Genomic DNA, 27,536 nt, shown 5'->3' with positions numbered 1-27,536 from the left:
CATTTTATGAAATAATTCTTTCGCTTATCGAAAAAATAACAGTACTAAGAGGTTAATTCCAATATGCTATTCATCGGCCTCAATTCACATTGGATTGTACCTACATAGATAGTCTGGATGGATATTAATATTATTTTATGATAGTTATTTATGTGTATATTAGTCATTTGAGGTTCATAGGTTCAGAAATAAAAATTCCTAATCAAATTTCGTTCATCCCATTCGATAAGGATCTGATATCAGACTAAATTTTGTGACAAAACGGGCCATTAATATTCTTGGCTAAGCGTGGTCACACTAAAAAACTCACTCTTTTTCATATCTTGAAAGTAGACAATGAACTGGTAATTCAAGTAATGTAATGAATGGCTTCTGTGACTTGCCACTTATTTTTCCTGATGCAATAGAAAACAAATATAACATTAGTATTTTCAATGAGCAATTCTCCGTAGGTATGCAACATATAAAAATGAAAACGCACATTTTTAAGTAAATGTATTTATTACAATCAATCACACATGTTTTAATAAATAATGATCACCTTCGTGTGGAAAACTCGAAGAAACTTATCTAATAAATAAATAAATAAATTCAGTATTTACATCTAAGTCAAGATTATTGAAATGAGTAGAAAATGTATTCACAGAACACAAAACGAGACGTCTACATCTGAAGAAAGAAAAAAATTCAAATATACCGTATATCTGAAAACGAAAAAAAGGTTAGTAGGTGACAAAAATTATTGGGCCTATTTTTAAAACAAAATAGAGGAATAACTCAATAAATTCTTGTTCAGCATGTTCAATGCAAGTTCTGGTGAATCACTGTATATTATATCTAAGATGAGAAACGCAACTCGATCAACTTACTTCGGCGTTCCAAATACATAATTTCTCCAAGATTCGTTGGAGAAAGTTCAGTCCAAAGTGGAACTGAAGATGCATTAATTTTGTGAATGTGTGCTCTTCTAACTAACTGAACAGGAAGATTCCGACACATCAATTTTTCAACGTATAACAAGAATGATCGAGCCTTGGATAATGACCTCACAACGTACGTGTAGATTTATATTTTGAATTTATAATTTTGTTCATTCATCCAATACTTCCTTCTTCAGTTCGCAACGGTCTGAAGGTTCTGCATTCAGTTCCGGATTTAGAGCTAGAATTTTTTCCCCTAATTACCCACAATAGAAATTTCATTTCCGAAGTAAGTTATTCAAAAGTGATTCATCAGAATTCTTGTATGCAGTTGAAAATTTTGGAAATTTAGTGAGCAACAGTATACGTCATCCTTTGACGGAAACCTCGGGATCCATCTGGGCCCTTGGGCAGCCTTACGATATTTTCAAAATTCTGGAAAGCAGCACTGTTGCTTCGAGACCTTGGGCTGCTGTATTCGGAACTCTGGCTAGCGGATGACAATCTCCTCGAGCTGCAATCAGAACTGCTGATGCTGCAGGCACTCATCCTTCGAGGTAAAAATAAATTTGAATCACTTGAATCTCTGCTACTATAAGACAACCTTCTTGGCATGTAAATGAAATTAGCTTCAGTACTTGATGCGGATAGTCTTCGTTGTAACCAAGCAGCGGGCTCTATATATCTAGATGGGAAATGTGCGGAAGAACCTCTCCTCAAACGGTTTCTTGGATCGATTCTCAATCTCATATCTTCAGCTTCCGAACTAGACTGGCAGGATGAAAGATAGTCGGATGAAGATGACAATATTTTGGGATTGCTATTCTTCTTATTCTTGTTCTTTTTCCTTTCAGGATGGGGAATATTGTTCAATTCGTACACTTTCATGGTTTCCCCAACCTGAGCTTGAAGCTGAATAGCTTTTCTCGCCGATTCAGAGTGGACAAACTCGACCAAAGCACATACCATACCAGCCAAAGATGGATTCTTATTGATGAATTGACGCACATCTCCTGGAATCGGATTTCCGGGCCTCAATATACGAATAAGCGCTATCTCGCCACATTGCTTGAAAAGTTCAGCAACATTTTCGATTGTCGGTTTTTCAATAGGCATATTTACTGCTACAATTGTTCGGGAAGGTGTGGTTTCATCGTATTGTGGTAATGGTTCCAATCTTCTCAATTTTGTTCCAGCTTCATTAATCTCTAATTTAGTTGAACGCGTTAAAGCATGTGCTACCACTCTCCAATCTTTTGTTAGATGTTTTACTCTTTTGAAACTAGAGATTAGTTTCAACGAAACATATCCCTCTTTATTTCTCTTAACATGTTTCAGAAGGAAAGCATCTTTAGTTATGTTGGAATCAGAAAAATAAAATTCTACCTGTTGAACAATTTTATCGGCCAGTTCCTCAGATGGGGGGTTAAATGGTGGTTCAGTTACTTCAGGAGTTACTTCACATCCAGAATCTTTGCCACCACCTGCAGATCCGTTGTCGGATGAACTGTCCGAAAGATCTGCCATGTGAGCACCCTCGTCTTCAACTTCATTCGGGTTGTCTTCATGTTCTTGAATTTTATCGAATGAAACAGAGACATCACTATCGATTGAAGAAATACTGTCTCTAGTTTCTAAGAGTTTTGTTGTTGGTATTTCGTCGATATCATTCTCGTAATCCTGTTCATTGATAGTATCAGGAATTGGAGCTGGCATTTTGAACTAATCACTAATATCACAGGTTGATCACTTTAAATGTCACTTAGGCGTCTCAGTCTTTATGAAAACTCAAAAGGCACTAGATTCCTAACGGCTGAGTTTTTCAGAGATATTGGTTAGTAGGTCACTTGGTTTAAAATGCTACTGCCACAACACAAAACGATTGTTGACCTAGCTTTCGAAGTATACTAACAATCGTTCTACTCTTGAGCCGGCTTTATAGAAACGTCAGTGTCCCTCCTTCGACGCCTTCGTCGTGGCTGTGCATCTGGTTTAGCACATGCTCGAAGACATCGAGTTACTGAAGCGAGGATAACAACGAATCACGGTCAGGTTCATGAACTCAGCAATATACCTTTATTATACGAGAGAACTTTATTTTGCGGAAATGGAACGACTTCGGGTTTTTGAAGGAGTCCTATTTTTATATCGGTGAATGTGAATTAATTTATTCCATTCTCACTTCCTTCCTTTTAGGACCTTGGGTCCAAAGAGGTTTAGGATTGGTCACTTGTGGGAAGTTGATCGAAAGATTGAATTTCCTTGGGCTGAGAGAAAACAGTAATCATGGTTGACGGAAAGTTGAATAGAATTTTGTTGTTATTGTTTATCGTAAATATGTTTTTATGTTTTGAATATTTTCAATACTTATGAAATACTCAAGGACTTCATCTACCGGAATTGTTTGAGAGAGACCTGCAATGAAAACTTCTGCTTTTACCATATTGTAACACTTTTTTTTCGAAATTTTCGAATGAATCTGATTTTTTCATTCGTTGCCCAATTTCTTTCAAATTCAATACCTGATTTAACGGAACTTTATTGGTTTTTCATAATGAGCAGAAAAATCACATTATCATTAATAATATTTTCATTTCAATTCGGGATGTAGGTAACTCTATGTGATATGATTATTACTATAGAATAGTTCAGTTAATTGGTTTCGGATGATAGATCATCTAGATACCGCCTCGTTGTAAATCATGGTGAAAAATGTGTGAAATCGGTGAAAATTAAGATTTCCTCGATTTTCCGGAAATGAGGGAAAAATCTTTCTATTTGGTAGGACAAGTCTCAAATCCTAAGGAAATCGGTAAATTTGGCACAACAGTTAAGGGGGATCATGACCACTAAACGAGATCCCTCGATCTGTAATTGAAGAAGGAGGAAAAGTGGAGATAGATTATCAGATACCACAAATCAACAAGAATTTGATCAAATTAACACTTTTGGATATTATTATTGCCATGTCGTTGTTGAATGTTGATAATAAAGCATTTTGTAAACTTTGGGATGTTTTTTATAATTAGTGTTCACCTTGGAGTACGTGAGTTGTGATATTTTTAATCATCGCAGCTCATTTTTTTAGAGATGTTCAAAAGTGACGCAACTTTGAAAATGAATTTTTTGAGATGGGTGTTACAAAAACTCACTTGATACTACTTGACGCACAAGTTAATGCTCAACAAATTTTGGACTTCACTATTATCATTGACATGTATTTTCGAAAGATATTTTCGATGAAATTGTATTAAAACGAATATTTTTCATTATTCTCAGAAATCAGTCAAACTTCGAGGACATATGGGTATAATAAAAACAGGTGGTCCAGAATACAGAGTGTTCCTAAATTCATTTTTTGCTCGTTTGAAATCAAGAAGAATCTTTCCTATAACAAAATTTCCTCAGCCCACCCCTTTCCGAGATATCAACCCTAGTGGGAGGATTCCTAATGAATGCGGAAAATGACCTCACCTCCATTCAAAATACACGAATACTGAAATTTCAGAAAGAATATAAGAATTGAATTTTAGTCACCAACTTTTAGGGGTGATATTTCGAAAAGGGTGGGCTGAGGGAATTTTGTTATAAGAAACGACCCGTTTTTATTATACCAATATGTCAGGAAGTTTTCAGAATAATGAAAAATATTCGTTTTAATACAATTATTTCGAAAAGATCTTTCGAAAATACATGTCAATGATAATATTGAATTTCCTGAACCTTTTTAGGGTTTTCACACCCAATCTCTGGAACAAAATCAATTAAACAAATTTTAATAAACGATTTGCTCCTGCGTGAATTCTTGCACTAATTTGCCAGGTAGAAGAAATTGTTGCCTGACAATGAACTGAAAAAAGAACTTAAAGTAATTATAATTTCAAAGTGTCCCAAGTTCGAATGCCTATTAGTTTCTGGAGAACTGGACATATCTGAAATCCGAAAATTAGGATTACGATATTGTCCGGTTATACAATGACTGAAAATAAATTTATTCAAAAAAATTTTTTTATATTTTTCGTTTCTGGTATGAATGAGTATTTCATGCTGAATAGATATCGGTTTAACTATTGTATTCATTCAAATAGTTTAGAAAATATCCAGAAAAAAAGGAGATATGAGTATTCAGAATTATGTTCGTTATTCCTATTCTAAATATCACAAACCGTTTTCTTATTTTTGAATTCGTAGAAAAGGTGTCAATAGGCTTGTTCGTAGAGTGGTTTGAAACGGTTGTGAACTGTACAGAGCAAGCGCAAATGGATTTTCGCTACCCTAAAATGGAATTGCGCTTGCTCTGTACAGTTCACAACCGTTTCAAACCACTCTACGAACAAACCTAATTTTTTTTATTGTACATTTTCTGAATTTTGAAGAACTGGTCACAGGGTGTTCAAAATGTTGTGTCAAAAATTGGGATCAAGATTTGTTCATAACTTTCGTTTTTCAAATTAGAACCCTAATTTTTTATGATTGCGTTGGATTCTGCGAAGAAGAATGATGATAGTTTTCTAATATTATTATGTCAATGCTCTTTAAATGAATAATTCCTGAGTGATTTAGGATTCTCTGAATTTTTGTCGTACGTAGAGTACAATTCATAAAATCTGTTTCATAACAATAATCTGTGATCATAGAAGATAAATTTTCTCTATAATTAACAAGTGACAGACCTCTTTTTTGAATTCATTTATTTGAAAAAAATACAGAATTTGAGTCAATAAAACAAAAATTTCAGATAAGATTATTAGATCTGTCACTTGTGAATTATTGTAATAGTTTATCTTTATGACCACAGATTATTGATATGAAGCAGATTATATTAATTTGACTCTACGTACGACATAAATTCGGAAAATCCTTAATTACTCAGGAATTATTCATATTAGGAGCATTAAACTATTCGAACACTATCATTATTCTCTTCGCAGAATCCAACGCAATCATAAAAATTAGGATTCTCCTTTGAAAAATGAAAGTTATGGGCGAATATTGATCCCAATTTTTGACACAACACCCTGTGACAAGTTTTTCAGAATACAGGAAATGTACAACATTCCACATTCTTCAAATATAAAAATGTGGAAACGGTTTTTTTGCTTAAGATATTCAGAATAGAAATAACAAACATAATACTGAATAGACATTATATCCCTTTTTCAGTTTTATTTTTCGATATTTTGAAAACTGTTTTTCAATCCTTGTATAACCGGAAGTGCTCAAGCTACAAAAATATTTTAGCAAGTAGAGAAAGCTGATATTGCATTCAAGAAAAACATACAAGAACGCCTAATATATAAAAGACGATACTTAAAAGAGGAGATGCTCTTTTTCTTTATATTGAGATGAACAAACAAACGTTTTTGACTATTTCCGACTCCAAACTCGAAAATTACATTCGGGCCAAATAGAAAATTCAGTACCTAGTTCATATGAACAAGAGCGGAATATACAGGGTCTTTCCCGAGGAACCTCACCCATATTTATACGGGAAACTACTGAACGTATTTTCATGAAATTCAGCACTTATAAGTATTTCACGATGCTGATGAAATCTAAAATATTTTCAAGGCATGAGCACCTCCGGTTTTTCCGGAAATGACGTCAACTTCCGTTTTTCAAATTAGAACACCATTTTCTTATTGCAGAAATAGATTCCTTAGAAAATTTCAAGTTATTTTGATGTAACATTTTTGGTCGGAAAATTCTCTCTGAGCGGAAAAATTCGAAAAAAAAATCGAAAATAGAGCTCCGCTGAAACAAGAATAACTTCGAGGTTTTTGGATGAAAAATTTTCATTTTTGGGATTTTTCAAGATGTGAGATTGATGTATCCACTTTGAAAATCGAAATCGCGATTCATGATACAGGGGGTGAAAAAATCGCTTTCAAAGTTAGGGATGACAAAATCGTGAAAAATCAATTTTTTCAAATTGGAACCCCATTTTTCTATGGCAGATATTGAATCTACGTTAAAAAATAATGTGAGTGTATGCATCACACCCTTGCCCTAAAATGGATATTTTCTGAGTTATTCACAAAAACTGTTTTTCGTCTTGAATTTTCAGCTATTTCTTTTCCCTTCACGCTAAAAAGATGAAATTTTCAGGAACTGTTATTTGAACCATGCTGTAGATTTTTCACCCCTTCTTGAAACCGACTTCAAGTTACTATTAGGAGAACCATGGCAAACTCTCGCAGTTATAACTACAGAAGATGCTCAAAGTTTTGACCGTTCATTTCTAGGCATTTATTTATTACGTCTCAGGAATGTTTCGTGCGTTGCTCTTCTTATTTCATCGGGAGGAAGAGATCTGCAAAAGTGTTTAAAAACCAAATTGAGTTTCAAAACTATGAATCTAAAAATCTAAACAAACCTGAACGCATTTCTGACTCGTTCTATGCAGTCCTCTATATCAGTCAGGGGAGTTGAGTAGACAATATTTTTTATCCTACCCCAAACATAATAGTCTAAAGGAGTTAAATCGGGAGAACGTGGTGGCCAAAGATGTGGACCATTGTTCGCCAACCATCGATCTTCAAATAGCCTGTAGAGGATATTTGACACATTGAGTGAATTGTGTGGAGGCGCGCCATCTTGTTGATACCATAAGTCATTATTATGGTTCTGTACTAGCGGCTCAATTATTTGAGTCAATATGTCAGAATATCTATCTCCTAAGGGAGAACATTCTTTAAATAATGCAAACATGTGTAGTGTTCTATCTTACCAGTTAAAGTCCCATCATAAATGTGAACATCGAAAATTGCATTATTTTTGATGGCGCAAAAAACATTGAAACTCCAGGTCTCTCGAAAGTTCCATTGTCTGAAGTGGTGGTTGTTCTCTTCATCCCAATAATGACTGTTATGCCTATTGAAAGAACCATTCTTTGTGAATTTAGATTCATCTGTCCAAATTATACAGTCCAAAAAGTTTTCATTCTCTTGAAATCGAATCATCATAGCTTCGCAAAACTCTGTTCTCCTGACGAAATCAGTTTCCTTCAAATGCTGTACCCTATTGAATTTATATGGGTGCATTTTATGTTTTTTTAATATTCTCCAAACACTCGATTGAGATAATCTCAGATCAATCTCGGCATCTTTGGGAGAATTTTGAGGATTCACACGAAAATATGCAAGAACTGCAATTTCGTTGTTCTCATCTTCTACTACACTTTTTTCTCTGTGTATAGTTTTCTTAATGGAAGATCCGACATTTCTCAAGTTTGTCATGGTTCTGTTAATGGTATCTCTCGTTGGTCTGGGTCGGTCAGGAAACCCCTCAATGAACAGTCGAATCGTTCTATCTACAACTTTATTACATTCTCCATGAAGTAGAATGAGATTTAAATAATATTCATTGGTAAAATTAGGCATAGTGATCGATTTTATAACTTAATACGAATTATCACCAAATTAATAGAAAACACAAAATGCTACTGAATAAAGAGGAATTTGGCAGATGTAATTAATGATATCTATCATAAAAAAAAGAATGTAAAACATGGTAAGTTTTTGCATATGGTTCATGGGGAATTATTTATTTAACACTGGAGAGGAAGCCGATGGCCGATTAGTTGAAATAAAGAGGTTTTCGATACAAATTCGAATCAAAATTCGCCATCTATTTAGAAACAATCTGTAACTTTTTTCTCTTGCATATTAGGGTAGTAAAATTTAAAACATGGTTTAAGTAACAGTTCCTGAAAATTTCATCTTTTTGGCGTGGAGGGAAAAGAAATAGCTGAAAATTCAAGACGAAAACAGTTTTTTGTGAATAACTCAGAAAATATCCACTTTAGAGCAAGGGTGTGATGCATACACTCACATTATTTTTTAACGTAGATTCAATATCTGCCATAAAAAAATGGTGTTCTTATTTGAAAAACGGAAGTTGACGTCATTTCCGGAAAAACCGGAGGTGCTCATGCCCTGAAAATGTTTTAGATTTCATCAGCATCGTGAAATACATATAAGTGCTGAATTTCAGGAAAATACGTTCAGTAGTTTCCCGTATAAATATGGTTGAGGTTCCTCGTGAAAAACCCTGTATTCCACTTTACATAGGACAACGAAACACAATGAAAGAATTGCGAGAACCCAAGAATTATTTTGACCTTATGCATGTGCCAGTGTTACAGAGGATGGTGATTGGTCAAATAATTCACTTTGATCGACGAAGGAAGGATTTGATCTATAAGACAAGACTTCAGAAAGTTCTTGTTGTATTTTATTCACATCATTTCATGAAGCCATCAATTCACACTTGTCTTGAGCATTTTTTGTCCTCGGCTTTTCCAGATTCTTAATATTGAGTAATTAATCCCATTATTGGTATCCACAGATAACCCACAAAAACTGATAATCATCAAAACATCAGTGACGTACGAGGTTCTCCACGAAAATTTCTCGTTAGTTGAAAAAGTGTCAAATATCACCCCCTTCAGAATGAATAGCTCCGCTCAACTCTACATAATATCTAAATCTCATTAGGCCATTATAAAACTAACAAGATTTGAAATAAGGGCAGTGTGGCCTGTTGTATGATGTAATGGCCTGTATTTAGAAGCTCTAATTCGCCCACATTACTAGTAACACCATTTTTTTTGTAGAGCAGATGGCTTCTTTCAATCAGACGTGATTATTTCTTTCTCATTGATTCTAGACTTTTCTGTATATAACCAGATGAGATCGAGGTCGGGTGAAGTTAAGATTTGTTGGGGGCTCCTTCATCCCTGTAATGAGGAAATACCTAAACTAAGATCAAAATCAAGCGATCTTGTTGAATGCTCACAGTAAATTGTAAAGTGCACCATCTATGTAATGGTTTGCTCTTACATTTATATGTGATAAAGATGGAACTTTCAATTCGAACAGCCGTTAAAACTAGTCTAGTCTTTCAGACTAATTAAATTCCCAACTGCACATCTATTTCGCTCCGAGAAACCGCCTCCAGTTTTTGAAAAGGGAATTTGAATCGAGGGACACATCATTCAAGTAATAATACTGTCTTCAAATTTTTTAGATCTATTCATAGGAGCTTTGAATTACAATTATTTCAGGATCGACGTGATTGGACAAAAAGTTATACATATTCAGAACCATTTTTCACTAAATCAAAATTGCACAAATACGAATCGTTCCAAGTTGCCCATGTCTGATTTTTGACATCGACAAATCATGAGAATCGTTAAAAAATCAAGTGAACCGATGGGAAATATTACGCTGAGAAAAATCAGAATCTCTTGTCCTGTGAGGAACCTATACACGAGAAATCTTTGTCACTGAAAACTTATATTTCTTTTAATTTTTTTAATGTCCCTGATTATCGAACCCTGTGATAAAAAAATTAAACAGACTTGGGAGATTATTGAACCAAGTGAATATCTTTAAAATGAAGAAGGCCATTTGTACAAAACAACACGCATAGTTCAATGACGCCAAACACATCTGATGACATATTGTTTATCACTCTCTACTGTACTGGGTATCCCAAATTGCTCGATTTTGGTTGTGTCTGGTACTTTTAGATCTAGACTGAATAGGTAAAAACATTGAAAAGATTCCTGGGCTCGATTTTCGTGAAAAGCCCATAACTGAAACCCGTTTCACGTTATCTTCATTTGTCTTGAAGATACATACGACCAAATTTTGGTATTTTGTCGATTTCGAAAATGTGGCGTATCTTCTTTATTCACGCAAATATCTGAAAAAGGTAAAAACATTCTACAGGCACTTTTTTATTGGAAATACGATACCATATTCAACTTTTTTTGTCTCTTGTACTAAGGGTGGAAAAAAAACAACTTTGTTATTTTAAATACGAATGCATTCTTTTGTTGGCCTCATATCATCCAAAAAAAAAATTAGCTTTTCAAAAATATATATATGTCGATATATTACTTTCTTATTCAAGACAAAATCACCATTTTAGTGGAATTTTCATTTTTAATAGGATTCTATGAAACCATTGACCCCAAAATTGTCCACTCCCAAAAAACCTCCATCTCTATGATACGAATTGAAACTTTCCGTTCATATAATTTCATGTGTTAGCTGAAACACCTATGACTTCAATAAACTCATGTAAGTTATTCATGTTACACTCAATTGGAAAAAATATCGAACAGAATTTCTATGATCAATTTTAGTATAACTTATGAAAAGTTCTCAAATTGACTTCCATTATTCTGTGAACAAATTCTACTTCTTTTTCTAACAGAATTCACTGAATTCAACAGCAAAACCGGGGAAATGTCTCTGATGGCGTTCCAGACTCTCTGCTCTAAATTAATCAGCCCTATTAATGACTGGAGTTTTGAACATTTTATTTTTAAAATATCCCCACACGAATAAAGATACACAACGAATGAGATCACCAGACCTCAATCCAGTCGATTAAGGTCTAATGATCTTACAGGCTAGGCAATAGGACCATGCGTTCCCATCCACTCTGATTCTTGAATAAACTATTCAATTTGATTTTAGTTCGTTGCGAGTTATGGGCATATTCAATTTAAATTTATTTAATCAATTGAAAAGAGCCTGATGTAAAAACATATAAAAAACGATTATTAGGGGAAATGCAGATTGAATAACATACAGCTTTGTTTTACAATTATAAATTTGTAATTATCGTAATAAGAAGTTATTTTATTATCAAGTGCGGAAAGTGATACTTTCGAGCAAGACACTTTCCGCAAGAGTTAGGAACAATATTTTTCTACAAGCGCTTGAAATATATACACTGCGCAAAAAAAAATTAACGCACATTATGGAAATCTCAAATTTATTCTACATCTGAAGATGTTCTCAATGATAATTATTTTTATCAGAATTATGCATGCATATGTTATCTACTTTCAACGGTTTTCTTCAATACAGATGTTTTTTCCCAGCAGGAATAAAAGAAGAGGATATTATCAGATTTTGAATGTATTGGCTCCATTCTAAAATCAGTTGTTCTCGATCAATTCTAGTGATCAATAGTTTTTCTTTCGTTTGATTTTCTACACTCGATCGCTATGCAACGCAATTTGACCCAAAAGGAATGTGCCCAAGCGGTAGTTTTGAGTAAAGAAGGGTGGACATACACAAGAATTGCAGAAAGGTTTGGAGTTTCCCGTACAAGTGTGTCCAGAATGTTGCAGCGATTCAGGGAGACAGGTATGAATGTCCGAAGACAAGGACAGGGTACATCACGGGTAACAACTGCCATTCAAGAACGTTACTTCAGAGTTTCTTCGTTGAGACAACGATTTTCAAACGCTCGCCTCCTTCAAATTCAGCTTGAGCAAACTCATGAGGTGCAAATTAGCACTCAGACAATAAGAAATCACCTCAGAGAATATGGTTTAAAGCCTCGTGTCGCGGCAAAAGGCCCAGCTCTTACCCCAGCCCATCGAAGGGCGCGTTTGGATTTTGCGAGAGAGCATATCCATTGGGAAAGAGTTCTCTTCACAGATTCTAGATTCTGCCTCTACCATTGTGATCGACGTTCCCTTGTATACAGACCACATGAAAGATATGCTCAGTGCAATTTCCTGAATACTACTGGTTTCGGGGGAGGATAAATTATGGTATGGGGTGGAATATCTTTGACTGCTCGCACAGACCTAGTGGTCGTTGATAATGGAGCTATGAATGCTGATAAGTATATAAGGAACATTCTTGAAGAGCATGTAGTGCCATTTGCCCCATACATTGGTGAAAATGTCATTTTTATGGACGATACTGCCAGACCCCATCGTGCGCGCATCGTTCAGGAGTACCTTGAAGAGGTTGAAGTCTCTCGAATGGAATGGCTAGCAAGAAGTTCAGATCTCAATCCGATTGAGCAGGTTTGGGACAACCTCAATAGAAGGCTGAGAAGTTCAGAAAATCATCCAGCTACTCTTAATGTCTTAGGAATCCAACTCGGAGAAATCTGGGAAGGATTAGATAAGAACATTTTAAGATCACTCATTTTGAGTATGAACCGTCGTTGCCGAGCTGTAATTAACGCAAGGGGTGGAAATACCAAGTATTAAATCACTTATCATCATTTCAGTGTTTTGAAAATTGTTCATTTCTCTTCTTTCACATAGAATTCGGTGAAATCCTGAAGTTTTCTTCCATTCAATGTCTCTGGTTTCGTTCAGAACCTTCCCGAGAGAATATAAAAAATAAGTTATAAAGTAAATGTAGAGTTAACTTTCATTAAAATTGAGATTTTCCGCTCTTTGCATCCCCGTACCTGTAACCCCCTAACAGGGGTGAGCTCGACCCCTTCATTTTGAATAGGGATGCTGGGTGTTGCTATACCTTTATGTTGAATATCTTATTGAGGACTATCTGATACCCAAATTTCGCTTCAAAATTTTCATCGATAACGAAATAGCAGGTGAAATAAAGAAAGAATACTAACTTTTGTGATTAGTTTATTGAATGCTGGAAATGGGCACCATTTAATTTCATGCAATAATACTGTATAAGTTTTGCTGAAAACCCATAAAAAAAAGGCCAGTGGAGGCAGATGACTCAATATGTCCCCTCCTTCCAATCCAGGCGTGAGGAAAATTTTCATCTTAGAACTGACGCACCGGTTGAACGAAATGAGGTAGGTGGTGGGCCATTTCGTTGGGAAATGATCGTTTGATGGTCCTCTGTATTCTCAAATACCTACTTGTACAGGAGCTGGATTAATAGCGTTCTCCAATTAATAGATCTAAATAAATTTGGCCAGTGAGATGAAAAAGGGCATAAAAAAGGGCCGATAATGTGATTTTCATTAATACCCGCCCAAACATTTGATTTTTTGGAGACGCTGACTGCACCTCACGAAATAATAGGCTTGTTCGTAGAGTGGTTCACAACGGTTTTGAAATGTGGGCAAATTTCGATGTTTTAGCACTACAGTTTTCAAACCAGATAGACAAAATCTGATACCCCATTCTCGTTTTCTTTTTTCGAGAAACTTACAATAGTAGTAGTGATTTTTGGCCCCTTTCTTTTGTTTTCGAGTTATAAGCAAAAATTGGAAAAATGGCGATATCGAAATAAATTTATATCTCCGCTAATTCTGACGATAGAGTTCTGAAATTGAAACATGCAGGCACTTTTTACGTAGAATCCAGTGGCGTGCTCGCCTTTTTAGCAGAATTTTTAATCACGAAGCTATGACCCAAAGTTATGTTTTTTTAAATGGGAACATTAGATTTCTGCGCGATTTTTTGAATGCTTAATTTTTACTGATTTCAAAAATATATAACATCATATGGTTTGTATCAATATAAATAATAGAAAATGGTCAAATCCATTTTTTCCCAATATTTCTATGGTTTCAACTTTTGACGATCACAGAAGAATAGAGTTTCCTATAACAAAAGCAGTCTCCTTCCGGCAATGTCATTCTTTCTATGAATATTGGTAAAAAGTTACCAATATTTACAAAATTTGAATCAAGATATTATATTTCATAAATTTTCATAATAATGAAAGGACTTATAGAAGGAGACAGTGGTAATCATACGATGCTATATTTTTTTAAGCTCATCAAAAGTTGAAACTATAGAAATATTGAGAAAAAAGGTTTTTGACCAAGTATGTCATTCGTTAAATAAAGCTGCTGTTTTTCCGCAGAGTTGTTATTTCTAATAAATAATTTTATCATTTACACCATTCTTCTTCGGAATATACCTTTTTCATTCTACCACAAATTTAAAATCTATTTCTATTTTTTTGGACACATTATTATTTTTTGAACAAAAAATTTACACCATAACTACTTAATACCCTTGAAATGTGTCGGACATGAATAATAATATTCTCGAGATAAATTCCACATTGCCTATTTCACTATTTTCCCTGTTATTTCATTATCTATAAATTTTTTGAAGCGAAAGTTCCTACTCGATACGATCGTCGAAATCAGTTATCGCTATACCCCTCTTCCCTATTCAAAATCAAAGGGTTGTGCTCACACCCTTCAGGGGATTGAAGTTACGGGAATGAAAAAAAGCTGAAAAGTTGTTTCCCCTCGAACCAGAAATTGACGGGTCCGAGTGATCGGAAAATTGAGTTGTAAAATTTTTTCGTTGGACTACCCTGTATAACAAAAGCTATTAAAATACCAAACAAAATGATTTAAATAGATATTTTTTTTGTATCAAATCCATGATACTCTACCCTTGTTATGCTAGAAAAAATTAGAGTTTTGAGGTCAGTTTTTGTTTAAAAAAAAAAATATTTTCTTTTTCGAGTACGTGTCCGCACTTGTTCCTTGCTAGTAGGGCAAGTGGGTTCTCCTGTTTATAAATAACATAAAAGCTTTAACCCGTCAATTGATTTTCAATTGACCTCATATTCTGGCGATAAAATTCAGTGTTTTCCTTCAACCCCTTAACCGCAACCCCATCCAACTTGCAGGGAAACAACAGAAAATTTCACCTGACCTTTAAACATGACAGTTTCCATTGTTATTTTTGTGATTGTTTTAAGTAGGACGAATTGTTGTTCGATGAAGTGTTTCGTTTTGAATTGAAATACTAATATGGTTGAACTTGACATAAATAATATTACGCACAAAATTCCATCGAGTGCAATAGGAAAACTTTGAGGAGGTATCTCGAAAGTTTTTTCTTAACAAAATAATTTCTTATACTAGAGTATTAATTTGGTTTTTATCTTAGTGACGGATTCATCTCAATAATTCCTTTGTTTCTTCATCTTTCAATTTCACGACACGTAAGATTCTTTCTTCCTATCATCAGGAAAGCTCGCGGATTTGACCTAATAGCTCAACGAAAAAGAAATTATGACATCCTTAAACGACTGCTTGTTGACGTAGTTTCGTCAATGACCGCTAAGTTGGATGACCTGTGCGATGAAGAAGTCAATGAACATTACTTTCACTCATAGTCATCCGCGATTTCGGCTGAAGAAAACTGCTGGTTTACTTGATTGTGCTAGATTCATCATTCAGAGAATGTTAGTACCTGTTATAGATATGGGTCTTCACACGTGAAAGACCTCGGTAAATTCGGAAGTGAACATCAACTGAATAATGCCTGTTCTGACAAAACTTATTCAAGTATCAAACATTATTGACGAATGCATATCGCTTTTTTTCTAGTCGTTGCGTTGTCTTGTTTCGATGTGCGAATAATCCAAATTCATATCAGATCTCTAAAAACTGGTTTCTTGTGGTTTTTTCAATACTTAGGTTAAAAATCATTATTTTATTGCGTATATTATATTCTAACTTTGTCACATCAGACCGAAAAGGAAGACGGAAATTGTGAGAACCCGTGCCTTAGCTACCCCACAGCTTGAAAAGCCAAAGAATATAAATATTACTATAAGTATATAAGAAGTACTTACTACTTTAAGTGTTATTTCAAAAAACTTATACTAACCCTATATGCTATCCACATATGATGATTGAACACAATGATTTTCAAATACTGCAACTTTAATTTGCTTTATACTTTTTGTTTTTTTCATGCGTGATGTAATCTTGGATGATCCCTTTGTAAGGTGCATTGAAAAATTAGAGCAAAAATGTCAGATGCAAAATATCATTGATTAGCCGAACCAAATTCAGCACTTCAACTAATACTGGCAATGACAAAAAATACTACGGTTTGCTTGCAAGAAATTTCTAGAATGACCACATCATTTCTCGAATAGAGAGATTTTCAACCAAGAATCCCAATTTACACAGAATTCCTGGTCAAAAATTGTCTATGAGTTGAACTGAAACATTTCTTTATTTTAAGGCCCAACTCACACCTACCACATTCTAACCACCAAATGGTGGTCGGACTGTCACAGCTTTCGACCGTCTTCAAACCAGAACCTTTTTGTAATTTAATAGTCATTTTTTAAGTTTTTATGGAAACAGTTTCACGAAAGATTTCGAAGGAATGTAGCACTGCGGTGTCTTTGGTTCTGAAGACCAGGAGAAATCGCCGATATAAATTGTATTGGGCTTATTCCAAAACACAATCATAATATGTCGTTTTGCACCCTTCGAAGATTCAAAACGAATCAACTCAATTTATAATGTAAATCAGTCAAATTTGATGTAGATCTGTAATAAATAACCCTTATTTTGTAGTATACCACAAAATAATAGATGTCTGTGATATATCACAGACATCTATATTTTTATCCAATTGATGTTCCTGATACTTGATTAAAATCCATAGTTGAACTAAAAACAGATTGGTGATTTTCACAAAAATAAGTTGTTGAACCACGACAGGCTTTTCGCTACCACAACAAAAATGGCAAGTAAACTGTTCATCTTCTCCCACCTGAAGATGCTATTGTGGTAGCGAAGCATGAGTTGTGGAACTTTACAACTCATTTTTGTGGAAATCATATAATAGGTTTTTAGATCTATTTCATCTACGTTTGTATGATATCTTCTGTGTGTATTATACCTAACTATCTATTTTATATTACAGTTCCCTGATGAAGACATTAAGTATGCCGAAACGTCGAAAGAACCGATTACTAGTTTTTTGGTTGACCAGTTCGGAACAGAAGTAAAGGTACTTATCAAACCTCATTTTAGAGGGACTTATCAAACCTCTTTAATTTAATAATTAGATTAAAGATCCAATATGATAACTATCAATAGTCTTCAGTCTTCGACTGGTTGGTTGACCTGGACTCGCAGAATACAGAGAGTACGTTGTACTTGACTTTCGCCGATCGTTCTCCATGTGAAATTGTCTATCAGAGCATGCCAAGCATAACACTTTCTTCTACATTCTCTCATCTATTCGCGTTCACCAGTAGCGGCACGATATGTAAACCGCAATTATAAAGCAACGGGCAATTTATACAGACGCTGGTAGTTTTCCTGGTAATGAACATAATTAGTTAGTTGATTGATATTATCATACTCACGGTTTTATTGTAAAAGTAAAATGGTCATATACAAAAAAACGTGTGCAAACAGGTCGCCAAAGCGTGAAAAGTGATTTCTATATATGACCAGCTTGTAAAATGAAATGTAGCATTCTCAACTTGGAAGGAAACGAATATTCAACTTCATGTCGGTGAAATTAATTAACATGATATTTAAAACCTCTCATAAACAACAACTTGTGAAATATGAATCCTCTCATAAATATCCAATATATTTGGAAATGAACCAATTCGTCATAGAGCAGCCTATATGAGGTTTTCTTACCGTTGTAAAAGACCTATTCATGTAAGAAATCTAAAGAAATATCAAAACACACCGGGTGTACTGATTACTTGTCCATTGAGATAGCCTCACGAGTACATATGAGAATGAAGTTTTTTAAGAAACATCAGGAATATACCTAAAAAAAGATTCATGTCATGTGTTATGGAACACCCTGTAAAAGCCTGTCATATCATTGTTATGACCTCTCATAGAAGAAAACTCAAATAATAATATACAAGCTGTGTACATAAATATCCATTCATCATGAATGTGGAAACATCTAGTATTATATGAATTTGAATATTTATAGAAAAGCAAACTGATGTATTTCAGGAACTGATCTACGTCGTCATAGATCTCATAGATCAGTTAGAGTTCGGAACTAAATATAATTCCGAGTAAATCAAATAAAATTTGGATTTTGTGAAGGTGAAATTTTAATAGTGATGAACTTTGTGTCTTTTATCAACAATGACCGTCTGACACTCATAAGGTCAAGGAAGATCGAAGCTACTGATTGAACAATTTCATCTATTTCTACTGAAATATTGTTTGAAAAATACTTGAAAATGGTTATTTTTCTAACAAGTGCGGAAAGTGATACTTTACCTCACGAAACTGCTCTTGCCCGAATGCGAAGCAGTGTGCGGGAAAGAATTAGGAACAATTTTTCTTCTACTTGAAATAGTCTTTCACCCGTACAATTATTTAAACACTAGATTCTTGAGGTCAAAAGAAACACTTTTTTCCTTGATACCTTTTTTTTCCGATTCGGCCTTGATAACAAGATATAGCCAATAAGTTTTCATACTGAGCTGTGCCACCCCTGGAAAACAAAATTATTTTCAAAATAATTGGCTAAATCCTTGACACTACACTTCTGTGGATCTTTTAAAAAAGAGTTGCATTCGGTCAGAGTACCTATTTTTTCGATTTTCACAGATATTTTTCATTTATGAACATCAAATTACTCGAAAACAGCGCATTATACGGGATGAATACTTAATTTTACAAAACGTTCAAATATTCATATGATAGCATCCAACTTATTTTCAAGTGTTGGGTTCTTTCAATTTCTGGTGTTTTTATGGTATCTACGTAATGCTCATAATGAGAAAACTGGAGACGTGGGTGATATCTTGTGTTCAATAAATGGTCACCTATATTCCGAAATTCATTTCATTCGAAAAAATCGTTCGTGAGATAGAACTAGAAATAACATTTTTTATGGGTTTTCAACAGCCTGTATCTTTTAAACCGATCCGATTCCGAAAATATTGTTTATTTTGATCTCAAGAATCTACTTTTAAAATATTCGTACGAGTTAAAGACTCACCCTGTATATAACCATTTTACGAAACAGGTCAAATTTGATTTGATTCATACATATGCCTTCATATCTCTAGTAGTAAAAACCAACTACATTTCGGCCAGTGAAAACACATTTGATAATGAGATGGCGCTGAAAAGGTTCTGTCAATACAGAAAAATTGTTTGATAACAGTTTTCTGTTTTATAATTGAAATGCGCTAAATTCGAATTCTATTCCTCATATTCAATTTCAATATCGACTTTGTTGAGACCAGAAAACAAACATTCTGAGCGACAAAACCAAAGTAGGGTTTTATTTTGTCACCAGGATGTTAATTTTCAACTGAATATTGTTTGGAATCAAGTCTTATTAATGAAATACGCGGTTGGATGTGCTTTATTTTTATTTGTTATTTATAAAACATAAAATTTTCAAATTATGGACAACGAATAGTAGTTGGGGAGCCTAAGAGGAAATTCGAGATTTACTCGAGCGTGTCAGATTAATATAAGGGGACATACCTTGGATCCTGTAGAGTACCTCTACCAAAAATTAGACCTGTATAAAGAGGGAATTGTCTAGGACAGCCTGTCAGAATAGTAAGAAAAAAAACGATTATAGTACTCGAGCGTGTCAGATTAAGATATATGTGGTTAATTACATGTTGAAAAGTATACATTCTCTTAATCTGACAATTAAAGCGTGTTGAAAATGTGGGAGGGTGCCAAAGTTGCAAAAAAAAACGTCAAATGAAAATTCTCGAGCGGAGTGGCGCTTTTTCTTATTTTGAAGCTAATGATTCAAGAATAACGGAAAAAATATAATCTGACAGTTTTAGGAAGCCGAAACAATAAAAATTGGCCATAAAGGTCACAAAATCAGTTTTTTTAATTATATCCTCCCCTGAACTTCAAATCTTTTTCGCATTCATGATAAAAGTTGTAGAGCATAACATTTTCTATAAATTTTGTCGTAAGCAACTTTTTCCAAATTCAAACGTTTTTGAGATAAATGGCGATTAATGCGAGGTGTTTAACGATACATGCTGAAGCGAAAATTCACTCGTTGGAAAATAGTACATTCTAAGGTTCAGTCAGAGAAAACATGTCTTTTCGTTTGCATAAAAACTGTAGCACTTTTCTACACTCGATTTTAGTATTCGTTTGCTGATTGAATTTACACCAGTGTAGAGGAGGTTTAGTTCATCTACATCTCCTTTTGACTATGTGTAGATAAACTCTACAGTGGTGTCAATCAAATCGAGTGTAGAAAAGTGCTACACTTTTTATGCAAACGAAAGGACCTAACACAAAAAATTTTCATGACTAATTTCGAAATTTTTATCATAGAAATACCTCGTTATTTTGACAATTGGATGAATGTAGATTGGACGGGGATTCTACATTGACCTTTGCCTTTCGCATGTGCGGCTAATCTCCTCGCCCTTATCGCCCTCTAACTCGAGAACGGTTAAGAGTATGTGAAATTGTTTCAGACAAAAGTTGTGTAGAATTTTATTATCTACAACATTCATAATGAATACAAAAACGGTAAGAGGTACAGGCAGGGGAATATTCGAAAAAAAAAAGCATTTTTATCATCTTCAAAGTGTCAGATTAAGAAAACCCCCCTGATTAGTGTCAGATTAATGGGTCGACACGTCTACAACATCGAAATTAACCATCTGTATGAAAATCTGACACGCTCGAGTAAAAAAAAAAAAAAAAAAAAAAAAAAAAAAAAAAAAAAAAAAAAAAACGATTTTTTTTACATTTTCAAAGGACCGCTGTGCGTCACGTCCAAATTGTCAGTCCCTTGAAAAGTAGCTTCCTTTGGGTCCAATGAACATATCCTCCAAAAATCTGACACGCTGAAATTTTTTTTTTGTACCATTTTCAACTCTTTCGTCCGGCCAGTCCCACCGCGCAAACTGTCAGATAAGCATGAATTCATTATCAGAGACACGTAGAGCATATACAGTATCTTAATCTGACACGCTCGAGTATGTACACCTGACGATTTTTTTTACACCTTTCTGCAGACGCTTTCCCCACCACTGAAAGTGCATACATCATAGAACCGTTTTTCCTTTCTACCATCTATAATAATAATAATAACCTTTATTCATCCAGTAAGACAATTCACATTGTGTAGGACAAGTCAGTATCAATTCATATTGAACATTAGGTAGTATATTACAACTATAATAATATGCACACTTACAACTAATCATTGTTTTGAGAAATAAATATAATTTTTAATTTATAAGACAAACTTGATAAGGACATAAATATTCAACTTATTATTTTTTTTAAGATTCCTTTATCGTGGTGTTGAGTTAGTAACCCACACTGTAAAATGCTTCCTGTATTAGTATGTTTTTAACACACTTTTTAAATGAATTCAAATTAAGTGATCTGATTGTTTTGGTAGGTGATTAAAGAATTTAATGCCTTGATATGATGGAGAAGATTCATACTCATCTGATCTTCAAAATCCACAAGGTCTCCACGACGCTCGAGTAAATCCCGATTTAGAATCGTTGGCTTCCCAACTCTAGGACACAAGAGTATATGGTGATCTTCTATATGTCAAAGGTGTTATTTCAGTGCAATACGTTGTTTTGAATTAACAAGCTTAGTTGAGTTCCTACAATTCATATCAGAAATTGATATGAATCAATATTCAATAAACCATCATAGCATACACATTTCAGTTACTTACATATTTTTTACAGAATTTTCAGAACCACAATCGAAAAAAACCTTACTGAGGTATACAAGACCTGTATATGTCAGCCCGCCAGTAGGTATAGTTTCTATATGCATTTTTTTTATTTCTTTATGGTATGGTCTCTTTATGACACAATATAAAAATTGATCAAGGAATGAACGAAACACTCACAGCTGTGAGTGAAACTTTGACTTTCCTAACAACAATTTGACAGTCAATCGATTCCCAAATCGAAATCAATAAAACCTTTGCATTTCTGAATATATTGAAGGAGCAGCAAGTGAAAATCTTTGGATGCAGCACATGTATTCTAATAACTTTTCTCTCAGGATGATATTTAATTAATTACGCGTTAATTAGACAAAATTCACTCTCAAACTCATATAGCAAAACAGAATGAAGATATTTTATGAATTGGGTCACATTGTAGGTTGGGGTGGATCATACAGCAGTCATATGAAGAGGGTTGAAGTAGTGCAGATATGCTTGCTTCGTGTTATTTACGGAAAGCCTCTTCTGTGGATATGAATCCACACCAACTATTTGTGCTGCAAATATTACATGACATAAATGACAAAAAAACTTCAACTTAGTCCAATTGAACATGAATAAGAAACTAGAAATAAGATGTCGATTGAAATTTATTTTGGGAGGATTTTGCATCTCTTATGTACAAATAAGATGGGTCAATACCTTAATCCTAGAGCTGAGAAGCGCATAGGCCAGAGGAGTTTCGCATATCTAGCCCCACGAATATATGCTGCAGTTCCGATGGATCTGAAAAGTATCAAAAAAGAGGAAATTGAAAAATTGGGTGATCGAAATGAGAAGAAAATATTTCAATTCCATAATAAACCCCCAATAATTTATTAGATCAACTTCATTCTACTGAATTACAATATTTATAAGAATATACTTATCGGATGCAAACTTCCTCCAAAAGATGTCAACAAATCACCGAATGAACCGGATATAACCGCCTCCCTAAACTAAACTTCTTTTTTGTATGTAGAGGGGAGAAATAACTTTCAATTGATCTGCTGGGAAATTACATTTTTTTTTCTTTGTCTTGTTGTGTAAAGAATATAATTTTCACTCAGTTTTGTCAAACTTCTGTTAAATAATTTCGAATACCGGCTACTGCATTATACTTTGATTATTTGTAAGTCACGTACAGGCTCACGCCTCAGTGATAATTGTTTCTACCTGTAGTCACAGAATAAACCTTATGACTTTAGCCTTGCGGCTTATTATTATTATTATTGAGGCAACATACAAAGCCTCTCAAAAAATGACCAGCGCGAAAGCAATGAATGTCGATGCACTTTTCTGATTGGTAACTGGAGAGGGTTCAGGCGGCATCAGTTTTATTTCAAGTATTAAGTGCGGGAAGTTTGAAAAGATGGACCTAATTTGGAACCGGCCCTTTTCAGGCGTAACCTTAGTTGTTGACTGAACTCGTACTGCCAGAGTTCTTATAAATTGGAACCAACAGTCCAACCTTCCAGATGTCGGGAAAAGTGCCTGACTCAACGGAATTACTGAACGAAATTGAGAGTGGACAACATAGTGAGGAGCCACAGTTTTTAACAAAGATAGAAGGATATCCGTCAAATCCTGCAGTCATATGTACATCTAAAGTAATTCTTTCGATGTATCTTCTTCAGCACATTATCTGCTGTGAAAGAAATACAGTCCAATAAAATATTTTTGGTATATTGCTCTCTATGTGATAGATAGTGTTTTAATATATTTCTGTGGGAAGCAAACAGACTGCAAATACCCTCACCGGTATCAGCAGATTAATCCGTAGAAAATGTTTCATCTGGTATATTTTCCTCTTTTCTATTATCTTTCAAGTAATTGCAAATTTTTTTCGGACAATCTCTTGGCTCCAATTTAAATATAATTTTTAAAATCATCAAAAATATTGATGTTACTTAATTTTTCTGAATTCTTTGAATTCTCAAAAAGTATGATAATTCATATTTCTTACATTTCTTATGCATTAAATTTTTTTGTTTTATATACTTAATAGTGGACTTGGAGAAATACTTGGGAAACTGTATTGTGATATGTGTATGAAAGACTTTTCTAAAGCACAGTCTATGGTAATGCTCGAGGTACCAACAAAAGGCAAGTCACATGAGCAACCAGGTGTACTAGATACTACCAGAGGCGTAGCAAGCTCTTGTGACACCCGGGGCGGAATTTCAACATGTCGCCCCCCAACATTACATAACATTGTTGAGCCTTTTTTGTTTGTTAACAAAATTACAAGTTTTTATTTGAAGTGTTTGAAACATGGGCATAGAGGTGTGAAGGGCAACACGTAAAATATTATATTTCAATGAAAAAAATCAGTTTTTTGCACAAATTCAACAACTTATCAGCATCTTTTCTTTCAGAACTTCTTTTTTCTGACTTTGCTCTCTGCAAACTGAGAAATAGTCTCATCAAAGTCGATCCCTCTGGCTACACCATGCTCATTGGATAAAATAGCCAAGCAAGATAGTCGAGCTTGGCTCATAGTAGATCTGAGATAATTTTGAATAAGCTTAGTTTTGGAAAAACTCAGAAACACATAATGTAAGGTAAACTCCAAGTGCTAACGTTAAATTTGGAACAGAATCTGGAAGCTCATACTCGACATTAAACTGCAATAGTCTCAAAGAACTCCACTTCAGAGCTTCTTCTTCAGGAACGCTAGCCGAACTTTTAAAAACCTCCTCAGACGTGGGATTTCTTTCAAAATGTCTTCTGAAGACATTTTCTTATAACTCCAAACTAAACTGCCAACTAATTCTAGCAATTCAGTTTCTGAACTCTTCAGCAAGTTCTTGGTCTGCAAGATAGCACACCTGAGTGATATCACTTCCATGCCTTGGCAACGAGTGTTTATTTTTTGTTGAAACGTGTCAATGCACCCTAACATCGATCGTCCGATATCTTTTTCTCCGGCATAGATTTCCTTCTTCTGAAGGTTCTTTTTTTGGCGGTAGGAATTTTCATCTCGTCACAAATACCTTTCGCAAATTCCATTGCCTGCTTTCAATCAAAAAGGCTATTAAACTTCTCATTATGATGAGGCACTTTTCGACACTGTAGGAATAAGTGTCGAAAAGTTCCTCATAAGAATGAGAAGTTTAAAAGCCTTTTTTCTTCTAGTGCACTATTCCATAGACTCAAATAGCACAGGAATGAAAAATCACATTCTGCAGTTAATAAAGTTTGAGCTGCTCTTCAAGTGTGGATAGTTTCTGAAGGGTCACAAAGTTCCTCAATGCTATGTCGGCAATCTTCTTGGAACTTTGGAATACAGTCTTAACAGCTTCATACTGAGCACTCCACCTTGTCAGTCCTCCTGCTACTTCTCAACAGATCGACCTTCACTAAATTGCGAAAGTGTGCATATGTAGATTACCTACCTCTGCTCCTCATCCTATCACATTTCGAACTATCAAAACGCGTGGGAAAACAAAACTCACCCAAATTCCTAAATAGCTGCCAGATCAAGGGCGGATCCAGGATTTTTTCTGGGGGGGGCACAACGGGCAGACGAGCAAAAAAATCAACAGTAACTGTGAGAAATGAACTTCACTTTTATTTTTAAGAGTTCAAGTATGTATAGAAAGATCCGCCCGTCTGAGGGGGGCACGGGGGCACGTGCCCCCCCCCTAAATCCGCCCTTGTGCCAGATCGAAGAGGTAGAATAATCTGGACCACTGATTCAATATTTTATTTCTGTACGATTATACGTACACCACGGCACCAATAACACAGCTAGTCTAGATTACCACAAAGAAGCAAAAGCAATAAACGAGTAAACGGCGCTTGCGTATTATTGCTGTCGAATTTAGGTACTGACGCAGACGCACTGAGGATGAATGACGAAATAAAACTACTGGAAGAGGCAGGCGCAGTGGAAACATAATGGGTCATAAATCACTCCACTCGGACACTCGCTGCTCCTACTCTATTCAGCCCTGACTACAAGTTTCCTTCTCGACGCCATCGTACTCTTTACTCACTGTTCCGCTCCTCTCTTAGTAGCCATTTTCAAAGATTAACCTTCCTCTTTGCCATTATACGATATCTATCCTAATAGATAATCGTACTTCACCCACAATTTTAGCGATCGTACGTAAACTATATCTAAAATCGATCCGACTTAGATGTACTTCTTTATTTTTTGCTAGGAAAATACGCTCTAATCAAATATAAGCCTCTCAAGATACATTTTTGTCACCCCCACAGTTCTGGCACCCGGGGCGGTCCGCCCCCTCCGCACCCCCCTTCCTACGCCTCTGGATACTACAAGCTGAGTCTTCTAGCCAAATAGAGGCATTTGACTTCATAAGACTCATCCTCAAAGCAGAACTTTCATGTTTCGACACATCTTTGGTAGAAATAAAATTGTTAGGCACTTCATTCACCTTAAACCTTTTTTCTCATCCTCCCTCACTTTTTCCCACATTTAAGAAGAAAAATGTACCTGAACTGTGAACTGTGAAACACTCGGTGAAACATATACCTACAAGTTCATTTTATTTTCATATTAATATTTATTTTTATGCTCGTTTTTATACCCACCATCCTTCACATTCTTTCTTAGATGAATCACTCAATGAAAAATCAGTCTGAATACACAGTTTATATGACCAAAAAAAAGATTTTTTGCCATATTATTAATAAAGATTATTTTTCAGAAATGTGGAAAAGTTTAATCTACCTTATAAAATAACAAGCTTTACCCGCCCGCTTCGGAGGACCAATTTTTCAAGTTTTTTAAAGATCGGTTTTGATATGAGTTTATACGGTAAAGAGCCTTTATTTTCTAATGTTTTATCATCCCTAAAAATATTGCTTGCGATTTGCGAATCTCCAAAGGCATAGATTGAGTTATTACTTATTGCTTACAGAAGGTCATTGAGACGAATCAAAATATGTTGAAGGTTGAAGCGAGTAACTAGCGCTGGGGCACATATTAGCATCTCTTTTTCTCCTTCATATTTCAAGCCTGTGTCTTGACTTTTACAACTATTAGGTATGCCTCCCATCGATTTTCTATCAGTCTCTCTTTTACTTCGTTGGTCTACCCAACATTCGGCGTGCTCCTGGTGTTCAATATCTTACAATCTTCGCAATTCTTCCTTTGCCCATCCTTTACTCACTTAGGCATTCTTTGACCTTCTCTATTGCAGCCCCATCGAACCTTATCTGAAACTTCAAATTCCTTACGAATTTTAACATTTCTTCCTCAGTCTCGTAATGTGAGGCCTAGTTTGTTTCTGAGTACCTTCATCACGGTAGTTCGTAGTGCTTTCTTCATTACTCTATTGAAGGCTCTCGTTTATATCCCGTATGTCATTATTGGTCTT

The 27,536-nt window shown here is 34.9% G+C and overlaps 1 protein-coding gene across 1 annotated transcript; it reads right to left on the bottom strand.

Annotated features, from left to right (window-relative positions):
• Positions 1-480: 480 nt before the first annotated feature.
• On the bottom strand, positions 481-3,098 carry LOC123307408 (la-related protein 6). Its single transcript, XM_044889696.1, has one exon. It carries the CDS (start codon positions 2,634-2,636, stop codon positions 1,269-1,271), a length of 1,368 nt encoding a protein of 455 aa, XP_044745631.1. The 5' UTR covers positions 2,637-3,098; the 3' UTR covers positions 481-1,268.
• Between the last annotated feature and the right edge of the window lie 24,438 nt (positions 3,099-27,536).

The sequence above is a fragment of the Coccinella septempunctata genome, chromosome 2 (assembly GCF_907165205.1).
Source record: "Coccinella septempunctata chromosome 2, icCocSept1.1, whole genome shotgun sequence".
NCBI classification, from domain to species: domain Eukaryota; kingdom Metazoa; phylum Arthropoda; class Insecta; order Coleoptera; family Coccinellidae; genus Coccinella; species Coccinella septempunctata.
The sequence above is the reverse complement of the archived record's forward strand: the minus strand, read 5'-3'. Positions and strand labels throughout refer to the sequence as shown.